Genomic DNA, 27,288 nt, shown 5'->3' on the forward strand with positions numbered 1-27,288 from the left:
TTTATAATATAGTTTGAAATAAAGAGGTGATGCCCCTAGCTTGATTCTTCTTTCTCAACACTGCTTGGCTATTTGAGGTCTTTTGCATTCCATACAAATCTTATGATTATTTATTCTATTTCTGTGAAAAATGCCATTGGAATTTTGATAGGGATTGCAATGAATCCTGTATTTCTCTTTTGACTTTGCTTATGGTAGGTTTTGGTCATGCAGATTTTTAAAAGCCAAGTTAACCAACTTTTTGAGTTTAGGATTTTCAGTCATTATTTTAGAAAGGCTTTATAACTGTAAGGCTATAATTAAATTTTCTCATTTCATATTTTATGTTTAAATCTCTGAGCAATCTGGAGTTTATCCAAATATACAATGTCAAGTATGGACCTAAAACATTCTCTTTCCAGATGACTACATAGTTATACCAACACCAGTTACTAAGAGCCCATCCTTCCTCCCACTAGATGACAGACTGCATTTACCATATCTTAAGCTGCTATATTTTCTAACTGATTTGTGAATTTCCAATTCTGCTCTATCAGTCTGTCAATTCATGCACTAGTACTACAATGCTTTAATTGAAGCTTTACTTTATGTCTTAATATCTAGAAGGGCTAATCCCCCTCTCATTACTCTTGTTTTTCAAGGTTATTCAGGGTCCAATAGTTCAATAATTAAAATTGGTGTTTGTTGTATTTTCACTGAAATCACAATTTGTAAATCAGTGTGGGAGAATCAGCACTTTATGGTGTTGAGATTTTATTTGATAACATGATACATTTATGTTCATATCTACTTTTGTGTTTCAGTAGGCTAGAAGGAGGCCAGGAGGGTAGGTTAGACTAATACAGATTGCCTCTGGTAACTGAAGGATATGGAAGGGATAAACTGGAGAACTGAGTGATAAGAGGGCAAAGCAACATTTAGTCACCTGGATAAGCCTGCCACAGGGGAAAGGAATGGTAGAAAGAACAAAATCAAGTAAAGAGTATTTTACGGAGTTCCCATCATGGCTCAGTGGTTAACGAATCTGACTAGGAATGATGAGGTTGAGGGTTTGATCCCTGGCCTCGCTTAATGGGTTAAGGATCCAGCGTTACCGTGAGCTGTGGTGTAGGTCTAAGACATGGCTTGGATCCCGCATTGCTGTGGCTCTGGTGTAGGCCAGTAGCTACAGCTCCAATTAGACCCCTAGCCTGGGAACCTCCACATGCTGCAGGGGCAGCCCTAGAAAAGGCAAAAAGACAAAAGAAAAAAAAAGTATTTTTCAAGAAAAAAATGAACTGTCAATACATTTTAAATAAATCCATCAGATTTAGTGATAAAGTCAGTAGCAATCTTACTAAGATCTACTTTGGGTAAAATTATAAGGCCAGAAGCCATAGTGGGACTTATATTCCAGTATTTTGCTCTAATATCCTAAAAAGATCTTCCTAAAGTCAAAATGCCACTAAATTCAGAATATAACTGTATAGTTATTATTCCTAAAATGGAGTTCAAAGAGTCTTAGAAGGGTGTGCTGTAACAATTCATGCAAAGAATGCACATATCAGAAAATACTGCCAATAGAAGTAAATATCAGGAACCAAGAGTAGGAAGTAAAGATACTGAGTAAAGGGGACAGCACACAAAAGGAAATTTTCTCCAAAGCAAACTAAGCTATAGCTTCAGAGAAGGATCTGACTTGGAGGTAGCCCCTGCTAACATTCTACACAACAGCTGGAGGACCAGATAAAATAGGTGGCTCCCTAACTGGATACACAGAACAAGCCCTGACTGCTAAGAAATACCTCCTTCTGCATCTTTTCAAGATACCACTCTCTCTCTCCCTCAACCTGATCTCCAAATTCCAATTGTCGTTTCTTTTTTGGTTAGTCCCAACAGAAGCATAAAGACTTCCCTGGTAGGAAAGTAATGATATTGGTAGGAAAGTCGGGGTAAGAATTATTCCTAATTTTTTCCCAATATTCAGAAAGGATAGCACACAGTATCTAGCTTCAAGGAGACAGAAGAGGGGTCAGAAAATAGAGTAGTTGGAGTTCCCGTTGTGGCTCAGCAGTAACAAACCCAACTAGTATCCACAAGACCACAGGTTTGTTTGATCCCTGGCCTCATTCAGTGGGTTAAGGATATCATGTAGTGGTGTAGGTCACAGATGTGGCTCCGATCTGCAGTTGCTGTGGCTGTGATGTAGGCCAGCAGCTATAGCTCCAATTTGACCTCTAGCTTGGGAACTTCCATATGCCACACGTGCAGCCCTAAAAAGCAAAAAAAAAAAAAAAAAAAAAAAAAGGAAGGAAATGAAACGGAGTCAAAAAAATAGTAACAATGCCTTAATCAGATCCAAACTGAGGAGACTATCCCACAGGAACTGAGAAACCTGGGACTGAGTGAAAATGGAGAATATACAGGAATGAGGCAAGGCACTGAAGGGACATAATCAAAGAAACTTAAGAGGAGACATTAGATGTCATCTAGCTCAGAGAGAACACTTTTTTAAAAAAAGATGAAAGGTGATTTTACATTATAATTTCATCACTCATATTTGAGTCAAATAAACAAAGACTCTCAAATGGAACTGATTACAGAGTGCATCCTAGGTGTTCAAAAAAAAAAAAAAAAGGTTCTTACAGAATTCTTCAGAACAGAAAGAACTTTCAAGCCCATGTGAGTCGATCTGAATGCCAAAAACAATTTCCAATGTGGAAAAATAAGGTAAGTGAAATTACCAATAACTTTTGACCTTTCATTTTTAACACTAATTTGGACCATAGCTCTAAAATGCAGAAGTTCCAGGTCCCTTCTACCACTTACCCATTACATGAATACAGGCACATTCTTTGTGACAGTGTTACTACCAAAAGCACTAGGGAGATCTCTTCTGGGTATGAGATCTTTGTTCGTAAAAAGAGGATACTCTCAGATAAGGATTATTATCCTCTTTGCTTGCGAAAGATACCAAGCAGGACAAGTAGATTTAACTAAAATCACTAAGGTAGAGGTAGAAGAGAATGAAAAAGGGTATCTGAAACAGAAAAGACAATTAACAACTCTATTTTAACAAAATCAAGGGAGCTGATTATCATTTTCTTTAGGTTGTCCTACCCTGTTTTGTACTCCCCACACTTTAGCCCCACGCCAATGTTCACCCTAACATGCTGGTGTCCAAAAAAGTTGGGGTCAACTAAGGAAAAGAAATGCTTCTAAATTATTCTGTGGATCTAGTGTCATTGGTTGTTCGTTCTGTCATCAGACTTAAGTGGTAGAATTATAAGGAGGTAATGCATCAGAGAAATGCATTCACTTTTCTGCACAAAAGAAAGAAACAGGAGCTGCTTCAGTTTAATCTGCATACCCCCTTTTTGGAATCACCAAGAAGTAACAGGGGATATTAAAGGATGTTGTGGCTGTTCTAGGGGGCAAAGTTCTTATTTCTTTATAGAAATAGAATTGTGTTAGTTCTTATCAGGGCAGCAGGGATAAATCACATATTAGAATATTATGATAAGTTTATTCTATTTACAGTTACTTGGGGGGGGGGGGGAGTGACAGAACACTTTCCCAGGCATGTGCCTAAACTTTATTTCAAGAAAAAGAATTTGTAAGCACAGGATTCTATGAACCTACAGCAGGCTAGGTGGGGGCACATAAGTCATGAAATGGGAAACAAACAGGAAAGAAATTGGTCACAGGCATTTGAGAGTAATAAATATGATAGCAATCTAGAAGATGAACGGTTCATATTGTTTATGATTACAGACTAATTATTCCTCTAAGTGCAAAGGCTATCCCGTAAGTCATATCCGGGTTGATTTGTTAGCAAGGTACTTTCACTAGATAATAAATTAGAATGTAATTAAAGTGCATTCTGTCTGTTTATCACAGACTAAGATAGCGTACTATAATTCTCAATTATCTGCATGAATACACAATATGACAGCATGGTGAATAAACCTTTCAGCAAAGAGCAATAAATATCTTAAGAATGAACTAAAACTGCTAAATTTCTTCACTAGTCCTTTTAGAAATTTGTTTCCAATTTTGTAAACTATGTAAATGCAATCAAATTAATTTGGTACTTGCTTCTGTACAGTAAGTCATACAGTAAGTTTGGACTCATAAGTCTCCAAACTTCTTAGCTTGCTGGCAATTTGCTAAGGGTAGTAACTAAATCATGAAAGAAGTCAAAGAAAACAGAATTGAATGTTTACTACAAACCTTTGCTAGGTGGAAAAACTTAAGCACAGAGAAAATAGAAAAAACAGATGTGAACACTTACAATTTTAAAAAGTGTTTTAAAAAGCACATTTGTAGCTTTTAAGACAATAAATGCACTATATAAAGATCTCAAGTATTAATAATGCATACTCACATACAAAGAGAAACATAAATAAAAATATAAAAAATAATTGAAACTAAATAAAAATTAAATCAGGGCAGCATTTTCCCACCTAGCAAAAAGTGTTTTCTTAATGCTAATGACCAATATTGGCAATGACATAGTGGCAATTGTATTGTCATACACTGCTAATTATTTCTTACAATAAACTGATTAGAACTTTTCAAAAATACAATTTGGCTTTTTTTTTTTTTTTTTTGGCCACACCTGCAGTATGCAGAAGTTCCTAGGTCAGGGGCTGAACCTGTGCCACAGCAGCGACCCAAACTGCTAGTGACAACGCCAGATCCTTAGTCTGCTGTGCCATAAGGGAACTCCCAATTTTTTATTTAGAATTAAACAGTTTAAAGTTTTTATACTGTTTATTAGCTCAGCACTCCTACATCATAGGATCTGATAAAAATATTTATCACATCTTGATCTATCAATAATAAAAATCTGAAACAACAGAAAGCCAACAACAGAATAAGGACAATGTAAAATATGGTAAAGTCATGGATGGAATACCATGTGGCTATTTTGAATGATGCTTATGAAAACTAAGCATAAAAGGCTAGAAAAATGTATATGCAAGGTGATCACATTTAAATTAAAAAATAGGCATTTTAAAGACTAGGATGGAAAATATCAAACTGACAATCAGGTTAAACTGGTATCGTATGCTGAATAACTGACACTGCCCTCACCACCACCACCCCATCTGCCCCCATCCCACCTGCACCCACCCCCCTGCCCCAGTACCATCCTCCAAAGATGTCCAGAATGCCTGGAACCTGTGACTCCTATTTTACTTGGCAACAGAAGCTTTGCAGACATGATTATGTTAAGGATTCTGAGGTGAGGAGATTGTCCTGGATTACCTGGATAAACCCAATATAATCACAAGGGTCCCTATAAGAGGGAGTCAGAAGGGTCAGTCAGAACAGGAAACTTGAGAACAGAAGCACAGGTTGGAATGATGTAGCCACAGGTCAAGGAAGATGCGCAGCCTCTCAAAGTTGGAAAAGAAGGAACGGATTCTCGCTAGAGGCTCCAGAATGAACACAGACACACAAAGTGAGCAAATGTGATTGGAAAAATGGTGCCCAAAGGCTCGCTTGATGCAGGGTTGCCACAAACTTTCAATTTGTAAAAAAAAAAAACAAAAACAAAAAACCCACAATGAAAGTGTAATAAAGAGAAGCACAATAAAATGCGTATCCTGGTATCAAGTAATCAGCTTTAAGAAAAATAAAAGAATACCAATGTCATGCTTTTTTTCCATTCCCTTAGAGTCTGATATAATTTTTTTTTGTCTTTTGTCTTTTTTGTTGTTGTTGTTGTTGCTATTTCTTGGGCCGCTCCCGCGGCATATGGAGGTTCCCAGGCTAGGGGTTGAATCAGAGCTACAGCCACCGGCCTACGCCAGAGCCACAGCAACGCGGGATCCGAGCCGCGTCTGCAACCTACACCATAGCTCACGGCAACGCCGGATCGTTAACCCACTGAGCAAGGGCAGGGACCGAACCCGAAACCTCATGGTTCCTAGTCGGATTCGTTAACCACTGTGCCACCACGGGAACTCCTGATTTAATTTTTGATAGGCTCAAACATCAATGCTTTTTAAAAACTCCTACATGCAGCCCTACTGTGCAGCCAGGATTGAGAACCATTGCTCTAGTGTATCAGTTCATGACTGACAAGTTTCCCTGATACAAAGCAGAATGTCTACCAACCTGAAAACTACATTCCTTTCAAGAATTCTACAAATGAAAACATTCAATGACAATCTGTCTTAAATTTAAGACTGAGAGATGTGTTCTAGTTTAACTGACACTGTCAAAGGAAAAGAAAAGAAAATGTCACTCTTCTTCCTCAATATTTTTCATTCGTAGAGTTCAAAAGACTCTTTAGAGATAATGTGCTCCAATAAAAAGATTTAATTAGCTGTTAATTATTAGCCATTACTCTAAGGTCCCGTATTTCAATATTTAAATGAGTAATTCATAAGAAGAACTGTTCTTCCTTCTACTTTCTACTGACAATTGACTTTTTATTAGACTACTAAAATTATGTAAGATATTTAGTCTTTGAATTTTTATGGTATGTTTTAGAAGTATTATAGAATAGTCTGTCAAATTCTTCTGATAATGTATTCTTTAAAGTGACATTTTCCCTCTATTTTCCAGGTAGCAAACTTATACATTAAAAAACAAGGCTATACACACAGGCTTTAGTATGTTTGTGAGCAAATATATAACAAAGTTTTCAAATGTGAGATTCTCAGCTACAGAAATCACTAAGTCTTACGCTTCTTTTGGTCAACTCATAACAGCAAAATCCACATATGTGCGACATCATTATCAACCAAGTGTGTCCAAAGACTGATTTCCATAGCAACTGCAGCTCTGCCACATGTAGCGTATAAGGCATCAGAGTTAACACCACGTGCACACAAAGTGTTGGTATTATGCAGTCCAGACTGTGGTTGCTGTAGAAACCTAAACCCAAGTCCTTGACAACAGTGGATAAAATGAAAACAACAACAGAAGGGTCCTTGAGTACTTAGCCATATACTACTTTGCTTTCAAGCAGGACAATGCCATTCTAAACACTGTATAATGGTTTTGAATTGGTATTACTGAAGGAAAATCTTAAACAAAAATAATTCTAAATGATGTCAGGTGTCTGTTTTAACATTAGGAACTATTCTCAATTCCCTAAAAAATTCTCCCTCCTATTCTGCGCACAGTTGAATATTCAGAAGCTCACTCCTACAGAGTACTATCACCTCCTCCTGGCCTCAGCCACAGCCAGTTTCACACACTGGGAAGGTGGAGAGGAGCCAGGCTTTGCTGCCACTACCATGATAACTACATACAAGATACAGACAAACTTATTCTAACATAGTTTTGCAAAAGAAGAATAAAGTAGGAAAAAATCACTCTATTTGATGTTAAGTCTTACTATATAGTCATTATAATTAAGATAGTGTAGTTTTGGCAAAAGAATGGACATGGAGATCAGTAGAACAGATAACCTAGAAATGGATCAATACAAAGGCACCGACCGATTTTTGATAAAGGTATAAAATCAGTTCAATGGAGAAAGAGGAGTCTTTCCAACAAATTGTCCTGAAACAACTGGACTTCCATAAACAAAAAAGAAGAATCTTTACTTAAAACTCATGCTATATACAAAAGCCAGTGCAAACTGGATCATGGATTTAAATGTAAACTATGAAACTGCAAAGCTTTCAGAATAAGACACAGGAGAACATCTTTGGTACCCAGGGCTAGGAAAAGAGATTTTTAGATATGACATCAAAAACTCGATCCATAAAAGAAAATCAATAATTGGACTTCATCGAAATGAAAAACTTTTACTTTGTGAAAGACTCCACAGCAGCAAAATGTGTTTAAACATGTAAAAGGAGAAAAAAACTAAACTTACACCTTTGGCACATGTCTTTCAAAGTAAAACAACCATCATTTAAGAAATAAGCTACATTTATTGGAGAATCGTCTAAGGGGAAATCTGAAGGAACAACCCTTGTACATTAATGAATTGCTTTCCTCTAAAAGCATCTGAACTCCATCAGTATCCGTCCCCAATGCTCCCAAACTCTGCACTCATGACTCGTGGAAGCCTTCACCAATTCAAAGATAGTTTTACCAATCATGTGACTTCCATCTATCCAAGAAAACTGTTCAGTGCCAGAGAGTTTTATGATTAGGGGTCTGTTCTTTTAAGAATATTTATACTGCCTAAATAACTCCAGATGTTTTCTTTTGGTTTTCAGTTAAGGAGTAGGGGCAGGAGGGCAGAACTCAGAATGAAGACCCTCACAATAAGAAATGTTTGCCATTCCATCCTAAATGAGCCCTTTCTTATATTTCTGCTTGGAAGCCCCAGAATTTAAACTTATGACACCCATATGCAATGCCAGAATATGAGGATTTAGATACGACTGTTACTTCAAAAAAAAACGGTTTGCGGATAGCTTACATCTAAATTATTTTTACAAATCACAATCATATGAAACAGAGTGCTTCCTGCATTTGTAATTAATTTGCCAACCGTATGAGGCACTCTTTGGAGGCAGCTGTTTTTGATAGAGGAGCAAATTATGGAATGACAAATCCCACTTTTTTTTGCAGAATCTGTGCACCTGTGGATATTCTCAAATTCTGTCTAAACCTACGATGTCTTAAAGCTAATATATTTTCATACTATATATTAAATATAGTCAAAGTGTTCTGAAGCATTCCGACTATTCACTAGACTCATAAGGAATCTAATTTGCTCTTTCTGACTTCAAGAAGGTATAGGCCAACCCCATGAAAGATTTCAAAAAAGGATGCAACAGCATCTCATGGTAATCCATTACTAACAAATGTTATAGCTAGGAAAATGTTTCCCTACCTAATTTTACTCAAGTCTACTATAGTTTAAGTGCATTTTTTTCCCTTCCCTATCTTCAGGAAGAGTTGATCACTATCTTCAACCACGATATTCCATGCTATGAAGAATAATATGTAAGCTAAACACCATGATCTAATTAAAGTAATAAGTCAGGCAAGGGTCAGGGAAAGGCCTCTAGCTAGGAAAGGCTTTACTTTATCCAATTCTCTAAGTACTTACTAAAGGCTTTCTACATGCCAAGTATATGCCTGGCAATATAATTATAAAGACAAAATTATCTCTTTTAAAAAGTTCACAGTCTTAGAAATACTTATACCTAAATCAGAGGTCCAAAAGAAGGATCTGGATAGGCCAATTAATCCATGAAGTGGCTATCCTTCAGCTATAATGGAAGCATCTCAAATGGGGAACTAGAGAACACAATTCCAATCTTTTTTTCCCCCTATTTATTGAGGAATAATTGACAAACATAATTTTATATATTTAAAGTGTACAACGCATGCCCAGCCTAAGGCAGTCACCACTTGACACCAACAGCTTAAGACTATGAGAATGCAAGCTCAACAGTGTCATTGCTCCAACAAGGACCTACTGTATAGCATAGGGAACTATATTCAGTATCTTTTAATAACCTATAATGGAAAATCTGAAAAAAAATACTATATATATTTATATATCTGAATCACACTGATACATACCTAAACCGAACACAATATTATAAATCGACTACACTTCAATTAAAAATGATAATAAACTTTTGAAAAATAGTGTCATTGCTTATGATTTTTTGAAGAGAAAAGGAATAAGCAAAATATTTAACCTGGAGAAATCAGGAAATGCTTAGCAAAAGAACTAACACTTGAGTCGAGTCCTAAAGGTAAAGCAATGCTTACCAGGTATGAATGGAGATGATTCATCTCCTATGGCCACAGCTTAGGGTGGAAAGTGGGGAGTGAAAAAAGCAACTACAGAGTAAGCAAGTTTGGCCATGCACAGTCCAAACTGTATCCTACAGAACATGAGGAGCTACTTAACAGTCTCTAACCACGCACCATAAAGGGGTAAAATTTATCAATCTGGGTAGCTTTACCAAAATGCCATCTAGTGAGATGTCAAGATTTCACAGGCATATAAAGAGGCAGGCACCTTGTTTATAATCCATAATGCTAAACTGGGCATCACCATATCTAAACACTTGTGTAGGCCTCTATTGTGATGTCTAAGCACCCATATGGTTCTGATAGCAGCAATTGATGCTTAAACACCTAGCAACAAAATTACCCACGGAGAAGAGTATACCAAACCCAGAAATAAAGTTTTGTGAGATCTACCATGCCCAGACGTTTCCCCTTTAATTTGCTCTTGCAAATGCTGGGGGGAAAAAAGGATGGGATATAATACCTTATTCTTTGCTAAAATGACTTAAAGTGTACAAAATATCTTGACATATAATATTCTTTCCCATCTATGAGACCCTTGGCTTCCTATCTTCTATTTTGTCTGGTTTTATAACACACCCATAGAAGCCAATTATATTCATATTTGGAATTTCCTTTATACTAGACTACTTTGAATTCAAAAGCTCTAAAATCTAATTTAAGGCCACAGGTTAACCAGCACCCTTATTTTCTTCAACCTCCTAACCCAGTGGTCATTCTCCTAAACCACTGGTCAATCCTATTTTACTTGCAACTCATTAATGAAAATATAATTGACTCTAACCCCAAAATAATCTATATTTTGCTTCAGAAAGGAGTTTTGCCAGGGATGTTTCCTATTCTCCAGTTAGGAAGGGGGGAAGAAAACTATGCTGTCACCTAGGCCTTTCACTCAAGCCTCACAAAAAACGTAGTTATTATTATTCCACACAATAGGCCTTATTATTCTCATTTTCAATGATGAGAAAAACTAAAGAACTGAGTAGTTAATCTGCCCAACGGTAGCTTATAAATGACATAAGCCAGGTCTGAAAAGGTCAATCTGCTTCCAAACTATGTTCTTTTCATTATACCACACAACTTCAACTGCTATTTCTAATGATAACAGTTATAATACCCTACTTACACCTTATATTTGTACAGTGCAGCATACCTGTCAAATCATTTTCATCTGTGATATTTCTTTGGGTACCTAAAACCAAACTTCAAGCAAAGTTAGGTAAAGGGGGTGGGAGGAAGACACTTAAGATCACAGAGAAACGATTACTGGGCACAAATAACAGCTAATCACAGCAGCTATGTTTATTGAGCACTTAGCTAAACATTTTACAGTGTTGTCTCGATATAATCCTCACTATAATCATGTGAGACAGGAATAATAACAATCTCTCTTACAGATGATGTAACAAGGCTCAAAAAACTATAGTTCACACAGCTAGGACATGACAGTGTTGGAATTAATATCAGGTATTATTAAGCTCGCAAGCCCATGCTCTTCTTTACAACCTCTCTAGTACTGCCTCCTTGCACTGTGGTGCTCCTTACAGAATATTATGCTTTCACTGTAATTAAGTTAAACTAAAATTAGCTGGAATTCCAAGTTAAAAATTAAATTCAGTATGCATTCCCTAACCCACTACTAAATGAAAGTGGTAGAAGCAGCAAACAGGTGGCAGGATAATATCTACCAGGAATTTAAAAGACATTTTTCACTGGATAACTTGACACATAGATAATCAGAAACTCAATATAATTTGGGGGAAAAGTACATCATCAAGCTCCCAAGATGGCCCTCTACGGATCAAGAGACATCACCCTGACCATTTAACAAATGAACTCATTGTTCTAACACACATTCAAAATCACAGACATTTTTTTTTTTAAACATAACCTATGAAATAATAAGTTATCAAGGATGGAAAAGGTCCACCCTATTTTTTTCCCTAAGTTTCCCAGGTATATCTAAAAGTATTTTGAAAGTTAGATTAAAATGCTGGTGCCTCGGAGTTCCCTTAGTGGCGCAATGGTTAATGAATCTGACTAGGAACCACGAGGTTGAGGGTTCGATCCCTGGCCTTGCTCTTGCTCAGTGGGTTAAGGATCGGGCGTTGCCGTGAGCTGTGGTGTAGGTCGCAGACGCAGCTTGGATCCGTGTTGCTGTGGCTCTAGTGGAGGCTGGTGGTACAGTTCTGATTAGACCCCTAGCGTGGGAACCTCCATATGCTGCAGGAGCAGGTCAAGAAAAGGCAAAAAGACAAAAAAATAAAATAAAATGCTGGTGCCAGGACCTAACTAACTTCTAGGTGTTCATTTCTGGGGTTCTTTCTATGTACTTACAAAGTTGTACCAGGCACACATTATTATTGAATAGTCACACTTGCTTTTAACCATGGGTACCACAGAATAAAAAGTACATGAAAAAATAAAGAATACTTAAAAATAATCAAATATATAAAAAATGTTCTGGGAGTTTCCGTTTTGGTTCAGCAGTAACAAACCTGACTAATATCCAGGAGGAGGCAGGTACGATCCCTGGCCTTGCTCAGTGGGTTAGGGATCTGGTGCTGCCGTGAACTGTGGTACCAGTCGAAGATGCAGCTCAGATCCCACATTGCTGTGGCTGTGGCATAGACTGGCAGCTGCAGCTGTGACTTGTCCCCTAGCCTGGGAACTTCCACATTCCACAGGTGTGGCCCTAAAAAAAAAAAAAAAAAAAGATTTTTAATAAAAATCTTTATTAGTATTAGTTCTACGAAATTAAATGGCATTCCTTTAAATACACAGCAACATAAAAATAGCCTAAAGTTAGAAAGAATGTTGATAAAGTAGATGATGTGTGAAGCCATTTTTATTCTGAGGAGAAAATAAATTTCATTTATTTGGTGATATTTAACCATTTAAGATAGAGCACACCTGTCACAAAGCCCTTTAATTATTTAATACTATAAAGAATATGTTCATGCAAATTATCAATACTCAAAAAATTTAAACAACTACTGCTAGGTTTTTAGAATATGATATAATATTCACTAGATCTACCTCTAGCCTCACAATTCTGCAAATAAAACCAATTTGATTTGCTAAAAAAAAAATCTCTGAGGCAAATGAAATAAACTTCCAAAGAGATTCCAAGAGAATGGTAATTTTTAAAGCTATTTTTAAATATTTGTTAAAATGATGTTTCAGTGCACAAAAATAGAAAAAAATGAAAGGCTTTGAGAAGCCTTTGGTGAGTCACAGGAAGAAAAGCAAATCCAGCTGTACTCCATAAACTAAAGATTTGTATCAAGAAATTCAAATTAAGTATTAAATCAGAAAGAACTATCTGAATGGTTAGCACCTAGTACCCATTTTTCAAACCTACTTTAGGATAGCTATTTTTGGAAAAACCTTCATTAAACTCTTTAAACCACAAACAAAGATAAAATGTCTTTTTGGTGCTAAGGCTCCTTCAAGGTGTTTAAAACACACACAAAAAGAAAATTCTGAATCTTACAGAAGAATAAAGAAGGGACAATTATAGAATACAATACTAATGAAAAGAAATTGGCGATATAACAGTAATGAGCAATATAAGAAATGACATGTGGGTGTCTGAATCCTAATTTGTTAGAATCTTAGCACAAAGAATTAAGTGGTATAGCACTTAAAAACCCACAACAAATACATATTTATTAACTTAGCCCAGAAATAAGAACACATACTAGTCTGTATTCCTCAGCTTTGAATACTGTTTAGAATACTTTTTTTTCTTGGCAGGGCCTACAGCATACAAAAGCTTCCAGGTCAGAGCTGAACCCATGCCACAGTAGTGACCCGAGCTACAGCAGTGACAACACCAGATCCTTAACCCACTAGGCCACCAGGGAACTCCTGGAATATTTTTAAAGGGTAAAAAATTCAATCATCCAGTATGGCCTTAAATGATTTTTATTAAATTTTTATTTATATATATTAATATAGAAATTATAAACACTGTATAGTTATGGTCCTTATACAACTGAAATAAATAAAATTACAACTTGAATACAAAACTTATTCAGGCGTTCCTGCTGTGGTGCAGGAGAAACAAATCCAACTAGTATCCATGAGGTTGCAGATTCAATCCCTGGCCTCATTCAGTGGGTTAAGGATCTTGCGTTGCTGTGAGCAATGCCACAACTCTGATCAGACGAGGTTTGGATCCCATGTTGCTGTGACTGTGGTGTAGGCTGGTAGCTACAGCTCCAATTCAACCCCTAGCCTGGGAACTTCCATATGCTGCAGGTGTGGCCCTAAAAAGCAAAAAAAAAAACCAAAAAACAAAAAAAACTTATTCAAATTGGCATTAATTTACTGTAACATGATGGTACGTGACTGAAACTAAACTGTAATTCCCAATATGAAAATGGTTCTGACTTCCTATAAAGGATCTTTGGAATAAGGGAAGCCTATGGGGAAGAAGCCATTCTTGTACCACTTTTTCTACCCAAACTATATGAGCCTTTTATTCATTTAACATACTACTTTTACCATGTCTCCTGACTGGGGCCAAAAGATTCTCTCTTCATTCCTGATACAAAAAATTGATTGGTGAGGGGCATACCACAATCATTAATAATCACTTTCAGGGCTACTGGAAAGGGCTAAGGGTTTGGGTGGGAGGGACTGCAAATGAAACTCCCTGAACTTGGAAAGCAATGGGAAGAGCTCAGGGGAGGCTAGGTGGAAGCAGTTAACTGCCAGAAGCAGAGTGGGCACGGTGACTCAAACAGGCAGCATGGGGAATATGGGAATATTAGGTAATCTCAGGCCTCGTTGTGAAAGGCAGAAATCTCCATCTATATTTAATTAGATAGACCCAAGAATTCACATCAACAGCCATCCCACTAAGATCTGTTTAGATTTAAATACCAAAAACAAACAACTCCTGGTCTAGTGAACAGAGACCTGTCTGAGAAGCTATAGTAGAGTCATGGCCTTTCCCCCAAATCTGAGCTCATTTTTCCCAAATATGTCTCTGGCCATTACTCAGGTTAATGAAGAGTTGACAAGAGGAAAATACCTACTCCTCTTGAGGATTATCACCCAGTCTCTCTGAGCTAACATTAATTAGGAGGAATTAAGACTAACATTGGTCCTATTGGTAAGGCATCACTTTTCTTGGGTCTCTAGAGTGCCAGCTGTACAAGGTCTTTTTTTTTTTTTTTGTCTTTTTGCCATTTCTTGGGCCACTCCTGCGGCATGTGGAGGTTCCCAGGCTAGGGGTCGAATTGGAGATGTAGATGCGGGACTATGCCAGAGCCATACCAATGCAGGATCTGAGCCGCATCTGCGACCTACACCTAAGTTCAAGGTAACACCGGATCCTTAACCCACTGAGCAAGGCCAGGGATGGAATCCGCAACTTCATGGTTCCTAGTCAGATTTGTTAACCACTGTGCCACAACGGGAACTCCAACAAGTTCTTTCCACATTGTCCAGCCAGAACTTGCAATGCATCCCAGCTCTGGGAGAACTATGAGAATTGTACAGCTTATAGCACCCCCACCTCATGGGGTTTCATCCTACACGTGTGCTGCTTAGTTTTCAACAACAGACTCAAGTGGGGACTTTAGATTTCTGGAGCCTTTCTCTGCATGTTCTTTCTTCTATGTTCTGTCCCACAACTTCCAGCTGCTTCAGCCTCCCCAAAATCTGATCTCTTTCCTCATCTCAGGAGTACCAGCTCAAGTTCCCCCTCTCTGTGCTGCTATTTGGAAAGTACACCTCAGGAGGAGTTCCCGTTGTGGCTCAGTGGTAATGAACCCAACTAGTATCCATGAGGACATGGGTTTGATCCCTGACCCCACTCTATGGGTTAAGAATCTGACCTTGCTGTGAGCTGTGGTATAGGCCACAGACGCAGCTCAGATCTGGCGTTGCTATGGCTGTGTAGGCCGGCAGCTGTACCTCTGATTCAGTCCCTAGCCTGGGAACTTCCATATGCTGCAGGAGCTGCCCTAAAAAAAAAAAAAAAAAAAAAAAGGTTACGTCCCAGCAGAAAGCCAGAGTGATCATAGTTTCCACTTCATTTGTTTTCTTACAAGGATCACAATTCTGTGCTGCCTGTACTCCAAACAGAATATAGTTGTTTCATATATTTTATTCAGTTTTCTACATGCTTACAGTATTTGTTAACCTATCTTAGCAGAAGCAGACATTTCCAATCTACCCTTTTTGACTCATCCCTTCCTCTGTTCAGTGCACACCAAACTACAACTTCGCTACACTTTGCTAAGCAGCTCCTTGTGGCTTAATTCCTTTCCCTGCCTTGGTCATTTTCTTCTCTTCCAACAGGACCCAACTCTTAAATCGCCTCAACTTTGGAAGTCTTCAATTTTCTCTAGAGCTTTCTGTCTCTACAACATATTGTTCACCCATACTACTGCATTTATCTCAACATACTTTATATGCATGTCTCTCCCTAAAATGAATTTCTAACAATAACCGCTAACATGTGGCTACTTTCTATGTTCCAGGTACTACTTTACCTATATTTGCCCATTTAGTCTTCATAATGCTCTAAGATATAGGTACTATTATTATCCTCATTTTACAATGAGGAAGCTAAGGCCCACAGAGAGGTCAAGTAAATTGCCTGATATCACATAGCTTGGTAGTCATCAAGCCAGGGTATAAAACTAAACAGTCTGATTCCAGAACTCATATTCACCTTACTGCCTCTCATGAATTCCTGAAGGACAGCAACTATGCCTTATTCTTGTTTGTACATCCATGCCCAGAGCACCTCAAATATTTGTGGAATGAATTAAAATTTATAATTTTCTCCTAGTCATCCAAGAAAAAGCCCTTCATAAAGAATGTAGGTTTTCAGGACAGTAATTACAGAACTGAATCTAGAAAGGGTCTTTCATAAACATGGAAAAGACTTAACATTAAATTTCTAATAATAAATTCAAAGAGCTCTGAAGAATTTTACCATGCAGAAAAGACTAATAAGGTTTTTAGGTAGCTAAGTAATGCAGTGAACTCAGGAACAAAAAGTCTATCAAGGAATCAGTACCCTCTAAAAGAGAAACTAAATGTCATAATCTGTCTCCAATACATGCATACTAAATTGATCCCATCTATCTAAATCTAAAATAGAGGTCAGAGTTTTTTGAAGGCAAAAATAAAAAGACAAAATATTCAAATAAACATTTAATCATAAGAGCCAAATTTGTCAAGAGTGATCAATGAAAACAAAGCCACATTGCACAATGAAATCAGCTACATTAAACAAAAACTTAACCAAATCTATATGAAAGAAGTATTAATCATTCACCTTTGAAAAAATTAACTGTTCCCTACATGTTTATTAAAGGCATTTAAATTCTTGACAGTTGATAGTATACACAGTAAATTTAGAAGAACTAAAAGTACTTTAAAGTAATATTGATTTATAGAAATTTAATTAAAAATAAAAATATTACACAAATGGATAATTACATTTAATAAGCAAGAGAGTAATGGACCATTGGGTGCAAACTGCACTGGGACAAAGTGGAGACTGATGCACTGTCACTACCTTCACCCTCTTCCACACTACCCATCCACCTCACACACCTGGACTTCTACTCCATCCTACATACCACTGTCCACCTTGGACAGGTCCACAATCCCAAATTTAAAGTCCTTGAAACCAAATGTCTTTCAGAATTCGAAATTTTTCGGATTTTAGGAAGGTGCAATTCACCCAGCACTCCAGAAGAATCTGGGGCAGCATCCTGTAATCAAACACATTAACATTTCTGTAGCAAAATGCAAGAATAATATTCACATTGATGGGACATCAGTTCCAGGTCAGACTTGTAAGTCTGAGAAAACATCATTTTTTTGGATTTTTAAAGAGTAAGGAAAGGTTTGATAGATTTGTACTACCACGCTGCATTCAATCTACTCATTCCCTGCTTGAGAAGTGACAGTGGCTCCCTTACCTGCCATATTTGGTTACCACACTAATTTCTATACTAGTCTAGAATTGACAACACCTTTGGAAATCATTTAGTCAAAGTTTTGACTTCATTGCTCAGGAAACTATCTTGCCATACTGTTACCTACTGACAGAGGTGAAACTAGAACATACAAGTCTCTCTTCTCCCAGGCTTACTTATTGTTTTTTCATTCATCCATACATCTATTCACTCATTTTTCTCTCTCTCTGTTCAAAGTGACTTTTTTTTTTAGCTTTTTGAAATAATGAGATAATTATAGACTCAGAATGAAGCAAAAAGAATACAATCATCCCTCAATATCCATACAGGGATTGGTTCCAGGACCCCCTGAGGATACCAAAATCCACTTCGTGCAAGTCCATTACATAAATTGGCATAGTATTTGCATACAGCCTATGTACCTCTTCCTGTCTATTTAAAATCATCTCTAGATTACTTAGAATACTTAGTACCTGTAAATGCCTTGTAAACAGTAGTAAATACAATGTAACTGTTATGTAAATATTTGCCTGGCTTTGCAAGTTCAAGTTTTTCTTTTTGCAACTTTGAGGAATTCTCGCCCACCCACCCCTGCCCAAATATTCTCCATCCATGGATGGTTGACTCCACAGTTGCAGATAAGAAGGACTGACTATAAAGAGAGTCCTACCAATATCTGGCTTCCCCCCAATATAAAGCTGTAGTACAATATCAAAATCTAAATATTAATGCTGATACATTACAGTTAACAAAACTACAGGTCTTATTCCACTTTTGGCATTTTTTTTTAAACCTGCATTCATTCAGGGATATACAGTACTATATAACTTTAGCTCATGTATATATGTATGTATGTATGTATGTAGATTGATGTAACTACCATCACAATCAAGATTCTGAACTGTCTCATCACCTCAAAATACCCCTTTATAATGACACTCCTCCCGGTTCCACACACTGTCCCTGACTTAGCAACCACTCATCTGTTCTCCATCTCTATGGCTTTGTCATTTTGAAAATGTATAAATGGAATCACACAGTATATAAACTTCTGAAATTGACTTTTTCCTTAGTGGGTTTTTGTTGTTGTTGTTTTTGTATTTTTGTCTTTTTAAGGCCACACCCAAAGCATATGGAGGTTCCAAGACCAGATCTCAGATGCATCTGCGACCTACACGACAGCTCACAGCAACGCCGATCCTTAACCCACTGAGCGAGGCCAAGGATTGAACCCACAACCTCATGGTTTCTAGTTGGATTCGTTTCCGCTGCACCACGACGGAAACTCCCTCCTTAGTCATTTTAAGTGCACATAAAATTTACCATCTTAACCACTTTTAAACATAGAGTTTAGCAGTATTAAGTATATTCACATTACAGTTCATTTATTTTCATTGTTGAGTAGCATTCCATTGGATGGATGTACCAGTCTGTTCAACTATTCACCAATGAATGACACATGGGCAATTTCCAATTTTTGGCTATTACAAATACAGCTGCTTGGGCATTTATGTATAGGTTTTAATATGAGTTTTTAATTTCTCTGGGATAGTACTCGCAAGTTGATTGCTGAGTTGTATGGTAAGCAGATGTTTAATTTTATAAGAACTTTGCCATACTGTATTCCAGAGAGGCTACATCATTTTTACAATTTCATAAGCAATGTATAAAAATCTAGTTTCTCTGCATCTTCACCAACTTCATGTTGCCAGTATTTTTTATTTTAGCCACTCTAATAGGTATGTAATGGTATCTCATCATGGTTTTAATTTACATTTATCTAATGACTAATAATGTCGAACATGTTTACTTGCCACTTAATATGCTCTTTTTGCCCATTTTCTAACTATTATTTCTTTCTTGAGTTTAGGAAGTTCTTTACATATTGTGGATACAAATCCTTCTTCAGATAAGTGATTTGCGAATATTTTCTCCTAGTCTGTGGCTAATCTTTTCATGCTATTAACAAGGTCTTTTGAAGAACAAGATTTTTTATTTTGACAAAGTCTAATTCTGGGGTTTTCTTTCTTTTATAAACTGTGTTTTTGGTTTCATGTCTAAGAACTGTTTACCTAGCCCCAGGTCCCAAAGATGTTCTCCTATGTTTTCTTCTTAAGTTTTATAGTTTTACATTTCATATTTAATTCCATTTTACAAAGACCTTTTTTTTTTTTTTAATATGGTATAAGGTTTAAGTCAAGGTTAGTTTTTTAGCCTATAATTTCCAATTTTTCCAGCTCTGTTTGTTAAAAAGACTATTCTCCTTTTTGTACCTTTGTCAGAAATCAATTGGGTATATTTGTGTTGACCTATTTCTAAGTCCTCTATTCTGTTCCACTGATCTATTCCTCTGCCAATACCACAATGTCTTGATCCCTGAAGCTATATATATTAGACTTAATGTTAGTTAGAATGACTCCTCCCAAAGTGGAGTCTGCTTTTTTTTTTCAATACTGTTTTAGCTATTCTAGCTTTGTTCATGCTGCTCATTTTACTTTATTGCACTTCTTATTCTTGCTTTTAAGGTCCTTCTAATACTTAGCAGAGGGATGACAATCTAGGAAAGAAAAGAGAAAAAAGAATCATGAAGGAAAAAAATGTAATATATTACCATCACCCTAAAACACTACCCATGTAATGTCTATCCATTTAGCCTAATCACATCCCAATTTCTTCATAAAATATTCTCTACAATTCCAGGCCTATTTATTTATTTGTCTTTTTAGGGGCATACCCATGGCATATGGAAGTTCCCAGGCTAGGGGTCAAATCAGAGCTACAGCTGCTGACCTATGCCACAGCCACCATAAAATCAGATCTGAGCCGCATCTGCAGCCTATACTGCAACTCACAGCAATGCTGGGGCCTTAACCTACTGAGCAAGGTCAGGGATCAAGCTCACATCCCCTTGGATACTAGTCGTGTTCATCAGCGCTAAGCCACAACAGGAACTCCACAGGCCACTTTACTTTTTAACTTTCAGGTGTATGACATAGTGAATCACAATTTTTAAAGGTTATACTCCATTCATAGTTATAAAATACTGGCTATATTCCCTATGTCATACAATATAGTCTTCTAGCTTATTTATTTTATACAGAGTAGTTTGTACCTCTTCATCCCATACACCTATCTTTCTCCTCCCCACTGGTAAGCACTAGTGTGTTCTCTATATCTGTAAGTCTGTTTCTTTTTTGTTATATTCACTACTTTATTTTTTCATTCCACATATAAGTGATATCATACAGAATTTATCTTTCCCCAGGCCACTTCAGTATTTCTAAATGTAATAGCTAATGTATCTCTACTACTCATTAGTCACAAGTCATTTGCTTCCTTCTGTTAGATATTTATAAATATATTTGCGTTCACCACAATGTCTATCCTCAAGGGACACAGTTCATGTTTTAGAATTCTTTATATTCCTCCATAAGCTTTAATAAACATTGACATAATTGAGGATCATTTATCTAATTGGAACTTACAACAGAGAGATACTAGAAAATCTAGAAGAACACAAGTAAAAATTACTTCTTAGTAGAAAGAACATCATCTCACTAAATCTCAAGATTTTAAATTTAATCTCACTTCTCAATTAAACTATTATAAAAGTATACTTCTAAGTTCTTTTTTCTTTCTTTTTTTTTTTTTTTTTCTCCAGCCACATCTGAGTCAAACGAAAGTTCCTGGGCAAGGAATCAAACCCTCACAACAGCAGTGACCTGAGCTACTGCAGTGACAGTGCTGGATCCTTAATCCACTGAGCCAAAGGGAACTCCCCTTTTTCCCTCTTCTTGATGAGATGGCTCAGGTAAAAAAGAGAGAAGATAATGAATTACATTGATTTCCTTTTTTTCTCCTCCTGTTTGCCAAAAATGTCACCATTCATCCTCATGTACATTTTAGGTCTGTTAGACATGATTCACCCCTAATATATCATGTATATTTACCCAAAAAGTAAAAAGACCCAAGGGATTAGAATATTGATTTTTAAGTAAATAATAGAAACTCAGAATGTAAACTGAAACTGGTACAAGAATTTCCCAAATCGAATTTCCTATGGTTCTAACTATATGAACTATATGGGGTCTTTTTGTCCTCTGGCTAGCACACTTGAGAGGATCTTCCTCTTAACTATCAATGCTTTGCTGACAAGATTTCAACAAAGTAAGGTGCAGCATGTGAAATAATATAGCTGATTAATGCATGTTTTTAGCTATAATTTACAATAAATGTAATCTGCCTACCCTATGGATCAAATGCCCGTTTCTTTGTTAAATCAGATATGTCCATGACATTCTCCCTAAAAGTTCTTTGTTCATTGGCTGCCTGTGAGGTTAGACTTTATTTATTTATTTATTTATTTATTCATTTATTTTGGTCTTTTTGCCATTTCTTGGGCCGCTCCCCGCAGGATATGGAGGTTCCCAGGCTAGGGGTCGAATTGGAGCTGTAGCTGCCAGCCTACACCAGAGCCACAGCAACATGGGATCAGAGCCGCGTCTGCGACCTACACCACAGCTCACGGCAACACAGGGTCCTTAACCCACTGAGCAAGGCCAGGAACCTAACCTGCAACCTCATGGTTCCTAGTCGGATTAATTAACCACTGCGCCACAACGGGAACTCTCAGACTTTAAATAATTGTAATAAAACTATATGTAGATTAGCTCTTTCTTTTCTTACAAAATAATCTACATATGTTACAACAACAACTTTGCTAAAACTTATTTATTTTGTTCCTCTCCAATTCTTTCACTGTAATACAGGACTAAGAAGGTGGAGTAGACTACAATCAGGAATGTTTCAGAGTTGTTAGTCTTACAAGCTTTCATCTGGAGTGCCTCTGGCGGCCTTAGAGGGAATCTTCTCTAAAATCTTAATTGATGCTCTGGCAATTAAGTATGATGAATCGCAATTCTCGGAATATACACATTAATAAGGCTCTTTCTAGTTCTGCTCTTTTCATTTCAGCAATTTATTACAGAGACTACAATACGTACAAACACAATGCAACATACAGCCCGAGATGGGCTGGATCCAGGAACTCCCCATGGATACCAAAATCCGAGGATGCTCAAATCCTTCATTTAAAATGGCAGAGTGGGAGTTCCCACTGTGGCGCAGCGGAAATGAATCCAACTAGTATCCATGAGGATGTGGGTTCGATCCCTGGCCTCATTCAGTGGGTCGGGGATCCTGCATTGCCATGAGCTGTGGTGTAGGTAGCAGACACAGTTCGGATCCTCCATTGCTGTGGCTGTGGTGTAGGACAGCAGCTGCAGCTCCTATTTGACCCCTAGCCTGGGAACTTCCACATGCCACAGGTGTGGCCCTAAAAAGCAAAGATGAAAATAAAAAATAATAAAATGGCATAGTATTTGCATATAACCGAAGGCACATCCTGCCCTATACTTTAAATCATCTCCTCATTACTTACAAGAGCTAGAGTAACTTCTATGTAAATAGTTGTAAATACAATGTAAATGCTATATAAGTAATCGCTACTGCAGAACAAATTCAGGTTTGGCTTTTGGGAACTTTCTGAAAATTCTTCCCCAGGAATTTTCAATCTATAGTTGGTTCAATCTGTGGATGTGGAATCCGCAGATATGGAGGGCTGACTATACTACTACAACCTCTGTCACTAACCATACCATTCCCGTCACACACAGAGAAACCCATTAATTGATTAGCAAAAATTAAGACACTTCTTGCCTTTTGTTTTGTGAGAACACAGAGTAACCTGAACTTAGACAATGCTAGTGAGAATGTAAACTGCTACAACCACTTTGGAAAACAATTTGGTATTATCTCCTAAAGCTGAACACGCATGTACACGTCTTTACTCTCAGGACAAGTACACCAGGAGACACGTGCAGCATATTCACAGCAGCACTTTCGTAACACAAAAAACTGCCAACAACACACAGCCGACAGAAAGAAGACTGCGGTATAGTCACACAATAGGATTTTACACCAGTGAAAAACTAATGAAATACAGTTAAGCACAACATGGATAAATCTTAGAAAAAATGATTTTAAAAAACAAGTCATAGCAGACTTATATGCAATAAACTACTATATAAATTTCAAAAACAAGCAAAATTAAACACATTATTATTTAAGGAAACACTCATATAATTTCAAAAAGGAAAAATATACACAAAGTTCAGTACAGTGGGAATCAGGGAGATGGGTCAATTAATAGGTTTGCTAACAGGCTTTTCAACTATGTGTCAACTCATTCATTACTAAGCTTTAAAATATATGCAATATGTGTGTTTTGAGTGTATATCGTCTAGAATCTCTGTAGAATTAACATTCCATCTTCAGGACAAGTTTTGCCTACTCAAAAAATGACATTACTGGTAACTGGCTATTTGGTAACTTTCATAGTAACAAAAAAGTGGCAGGGGTCTCATAAAAAATAAAAGCAAGAGGATGGGCAAGGGAGGTGAAGGTGGATATTAAAAGGGCAACGTGAGAGATCTTTGCAGTGATGGAAATGTCCTGCATCTTGACTGTATCAATGTCAATATCCTGCTTGTGGGAAGATCCAGGGTAAAAGATACCCTGGATCTCTCTATTATTTCTTCCAACTGCATGTGAATCTCCATATTTCAAAATAAAGGTGTATTTGAAAAGAAAGAAAGAAAACATTTTAAAAAGATAATTTTTGTCCAGGATTTCTCCACCTTGGTACTACTGACATTCTGGTGCACATGATTCTTTGTTGCAGGGAGCTGTCTTGAGCACTGTAGGGTGTTTAAACACTGACTAAATGCCAGTATCATGCCCCAGCTGTGACATCTCCACACACTGCCAAATGTTCCCTAGGGGGCAAAATTGCCCCATTTGAGAACCACTGTTCTAGTTAAAAAAGCAAAGAACTGTGGAAATGTTCCCACCTGAAGGGGACTAAAGAGCTATGACAACCAAATGCAATACCTGATCCTGGGCTGTATCCTATACTAGAGAGGAAAGAATGCTATAAAAAAACATTATTGGGTCAATTAACAAAAGTGGAATACCGATAGTAAATGAAATAAAGGTACTGTATTAATATTAAAAAATAAGCTGATTAGTGTAATGTAGTTATGCAAAGAATATCTCTGCTCAGGAAATACACAATGAAGTACTTAAGGGTAAAGGACCATGATATTTCCAATGTACCTTCAAATGATTCAGGAAAAATATATGTATGTATGTGTACATTTACATACATTCGGCTTACATATACATGAGAATAGTATACTTACATCATAGGTGAATCTGACTAAAGGGTATATAAGTGTGTTCTCTGTACTATTTTTATTCTTGCAACTATTCAGTATGTTTAAAATTATAAATAAAAAGGAGTTTTTTTTAAATGGAAGCAAAAGTTGTGGTCCTTAAAGTTCTAATCGCAGGTTTCACAGTAGCAGTCGAGAATAAATGTACAAATCCCAAGGGGAAAAGGACTACTACTGGACAAATTCCCAATTCACGCCTGAGACAAACGCTGCAGTTACCTTCCTTCCTTCGGCCTACCTCCCCCTCCCCATTCTTTCTACAGTTACCTCTTGAATAATGTGTAACCGAAAATAAATCTATCCCACTCTTAAAAGGCCATTTCTAGGAAGTTACTCAAACCCACATCCCTACTCGATTTCTCCACAAATCACTAAGGCATCTTCACCTTCAACAGATAAGAAGCAAAAACGCGAAAAGCGCACGTGGTCTTTGAATTAGTATGTCAAGGTGAGTGGACCAGAGAAGACACAAGATCGAATCTTTTGGAGCGCTAAGAAAAGGATAGGGTAAAAAGATAGGCAGGGAACCAGTCTGAGAGACGCAGGAGAAATGACTCGAGTGGGTGCAAGCGTGTCGGGGCGAGAGGGAGTAGCTCACCTGGCTGTGGTAAGCAGAGGGTGCTGAGTTCCCACCAGCTTCCGCACCTGCATAGCGATGTTGCTGAGCTCGTCGCTCAGCAGGCAGCGGAGGCTCATGAAGGACGTGGGATAGCCCACGATCTTCTCAGCCTCTGACACCACTTGGTTCCAGTGGGCTGGAGACCTGGAGGACTGACCACGCCAGGAGACCACCGAGGAAATGGTGTCGAGGGGGCGACGCGGGGGACCCGAGGCCCCGAAGTAGGGTAATCGCTTGAGCAGCTGCCGAAGGCTCATAGTTTTGAGTCTGGGGGTGTCAGGGACTTGAGAGTGTCCGGAGGTGGAGCAGGGAACAAGTCAGGGGCAGATGAGTAACCTGCAGGAACTAAAAGGAAGAGGCGATTCTTGACTCTCAGAGAAAAGTGGGTTTCTGAAGCAGTGACCAGGTGCAGAACTTTAAATGCAGCTTTCTGCAGCCCGGGTTAGAGAGAAAACACTCCCAACTCAGCACTGCCCACGGCCATCTAGGGTAGAAACCACCGACGCTACCTAAATGGGGAACGCCATATTGGCGGCGTGAAATGCGGCTTGCCGTAAAGACGGAGGCGAGCGGTTCTGCAGCAAAGAATTTTTTCCCTACTTTACGGCGCAGCCGCGAACGCCCCCCAAGGGGCGGGGCTTTGGAAGGGAGCCCCGGAAGGCGAGGTAGGGTGAAAGCCTCAGCTCCTCCCACCTTCTCGTCCGGGCGTGCAGGGACAGAGAGTGGCAGGGTTGTCGGGGGTGGGTGCCAATTAATGTCCCAGCCCCTGGAATCGGGCCGAGTCTGATTCGGAGGATTTCCAGCGGCCAGCACAGAGTGGGAACGCGTAAATGTGTCTCATGATCGAGGGTCGGTGTCCACTAAGTGTGTTTTCGCGGCCCCCCAAGCCGTAGAAGGAAGGGCTCCGGCTGAGGTGACAGCTCCTCTGGGAAACTTCTCGTTGCTGTCCACTGTCAGGTCTTGGCAGTGAGGCTTAGGACAGGCAGGTCACGGGAGGGGACCGTGGGGTGAGCTCTCAGTGCCCTTAGCTCCAGTCTACGAAAGGTGGCGTGGCCTGGCAGAAAGCGTGTTTTTTTGGATTTGTTTTTCCTAGGGTCTGCTCTCATTCCTGGTCTGGCCTCTTCACTGAGTTACAGCTCAGGCACAACCAGGGGTGCCTCCCACAGGGGTGCGGAGAGGCACTTCTAGAAGGAAGCTCAGGGTCCCATCAAGGATCTCAAGAAATCACTGACTCAAGTGCTTTCCACTTATAGCTCATGTATTAGCTCATTGAATCATCATTAAGTAAATAATATTCGTATTCTCCATGTTCCATATGAGGAAACTGAGGCACAGCCAAGTCTGTAAATTGCTTAGGGCCACACTAGGCAGGAAAATAAACCCAGGCAACTAGGTTTCTGAATCCATGACACATTACTGTGTCTGTAAGTAACAGGTTATCGAGCATTCTTTTCATTGTTGTCATTGTGGTTCTATAATGCCACCTATTCTTTTATCAGGTATGTCTAGCATCCTGCCCCTTTTCTCATCACCCAAAACACGCTAACAAACCCTTGTTGATAATAAAGGTATATTACCAAGTTTTACATACTAAAAACAAAGCTTGTAAACCTCCTTAACTTCCAAAATACTTTCAAATTCATGATTTATATTTTTTTAAATTAGCATCTTGTGTAATACTGGC

The 27,288-nt window shown here is 38.1% G+C and overlaps 1 protein-coding gene across 1 annotated transcript in view; it reads right to left on the reverse strand.

Annotated features, from left to right (window-relative positions):
* The window catches only part of PDSS2 (decaprenyl diphosphate synthase subunit 2), a 259,758-nt gene extending 233,566 nt beyond the window's left edge, over positions 1 to 26,192 (reverse strand). The window contains exon 1 of the mRNA XM_047761927.1: positions 25,584 to 26,192. Coding sequence (XP_047617883.1) covers positions 25,584 to 25,861 — 278 coding nt within the window. The 5' untranslated portion in view covers positions 25,862 to 26,192. The remainder of the gene's footprint in view (positions 1 to 25,583) is intronic.
* Positions 26,193 to 27,288: the final 1,096 nt, after the last annotated feature.

This window comes from Phacochoerus africanus, chromosome 2 (assembly GCF_016906955.1).
Source record: "Phacochoerus africanus isolate WHEZ1 chromosome 2, ROS_Pafr_v1, whole genome shotgun sequence".
In the NCBI taxonomy this organism is placed as follows: Eukaryota; Metazoa; Chordata; class Mammalia; order Artiodactyla; family Suidae; genus Phacochoerus; species Phacochoerus africanus.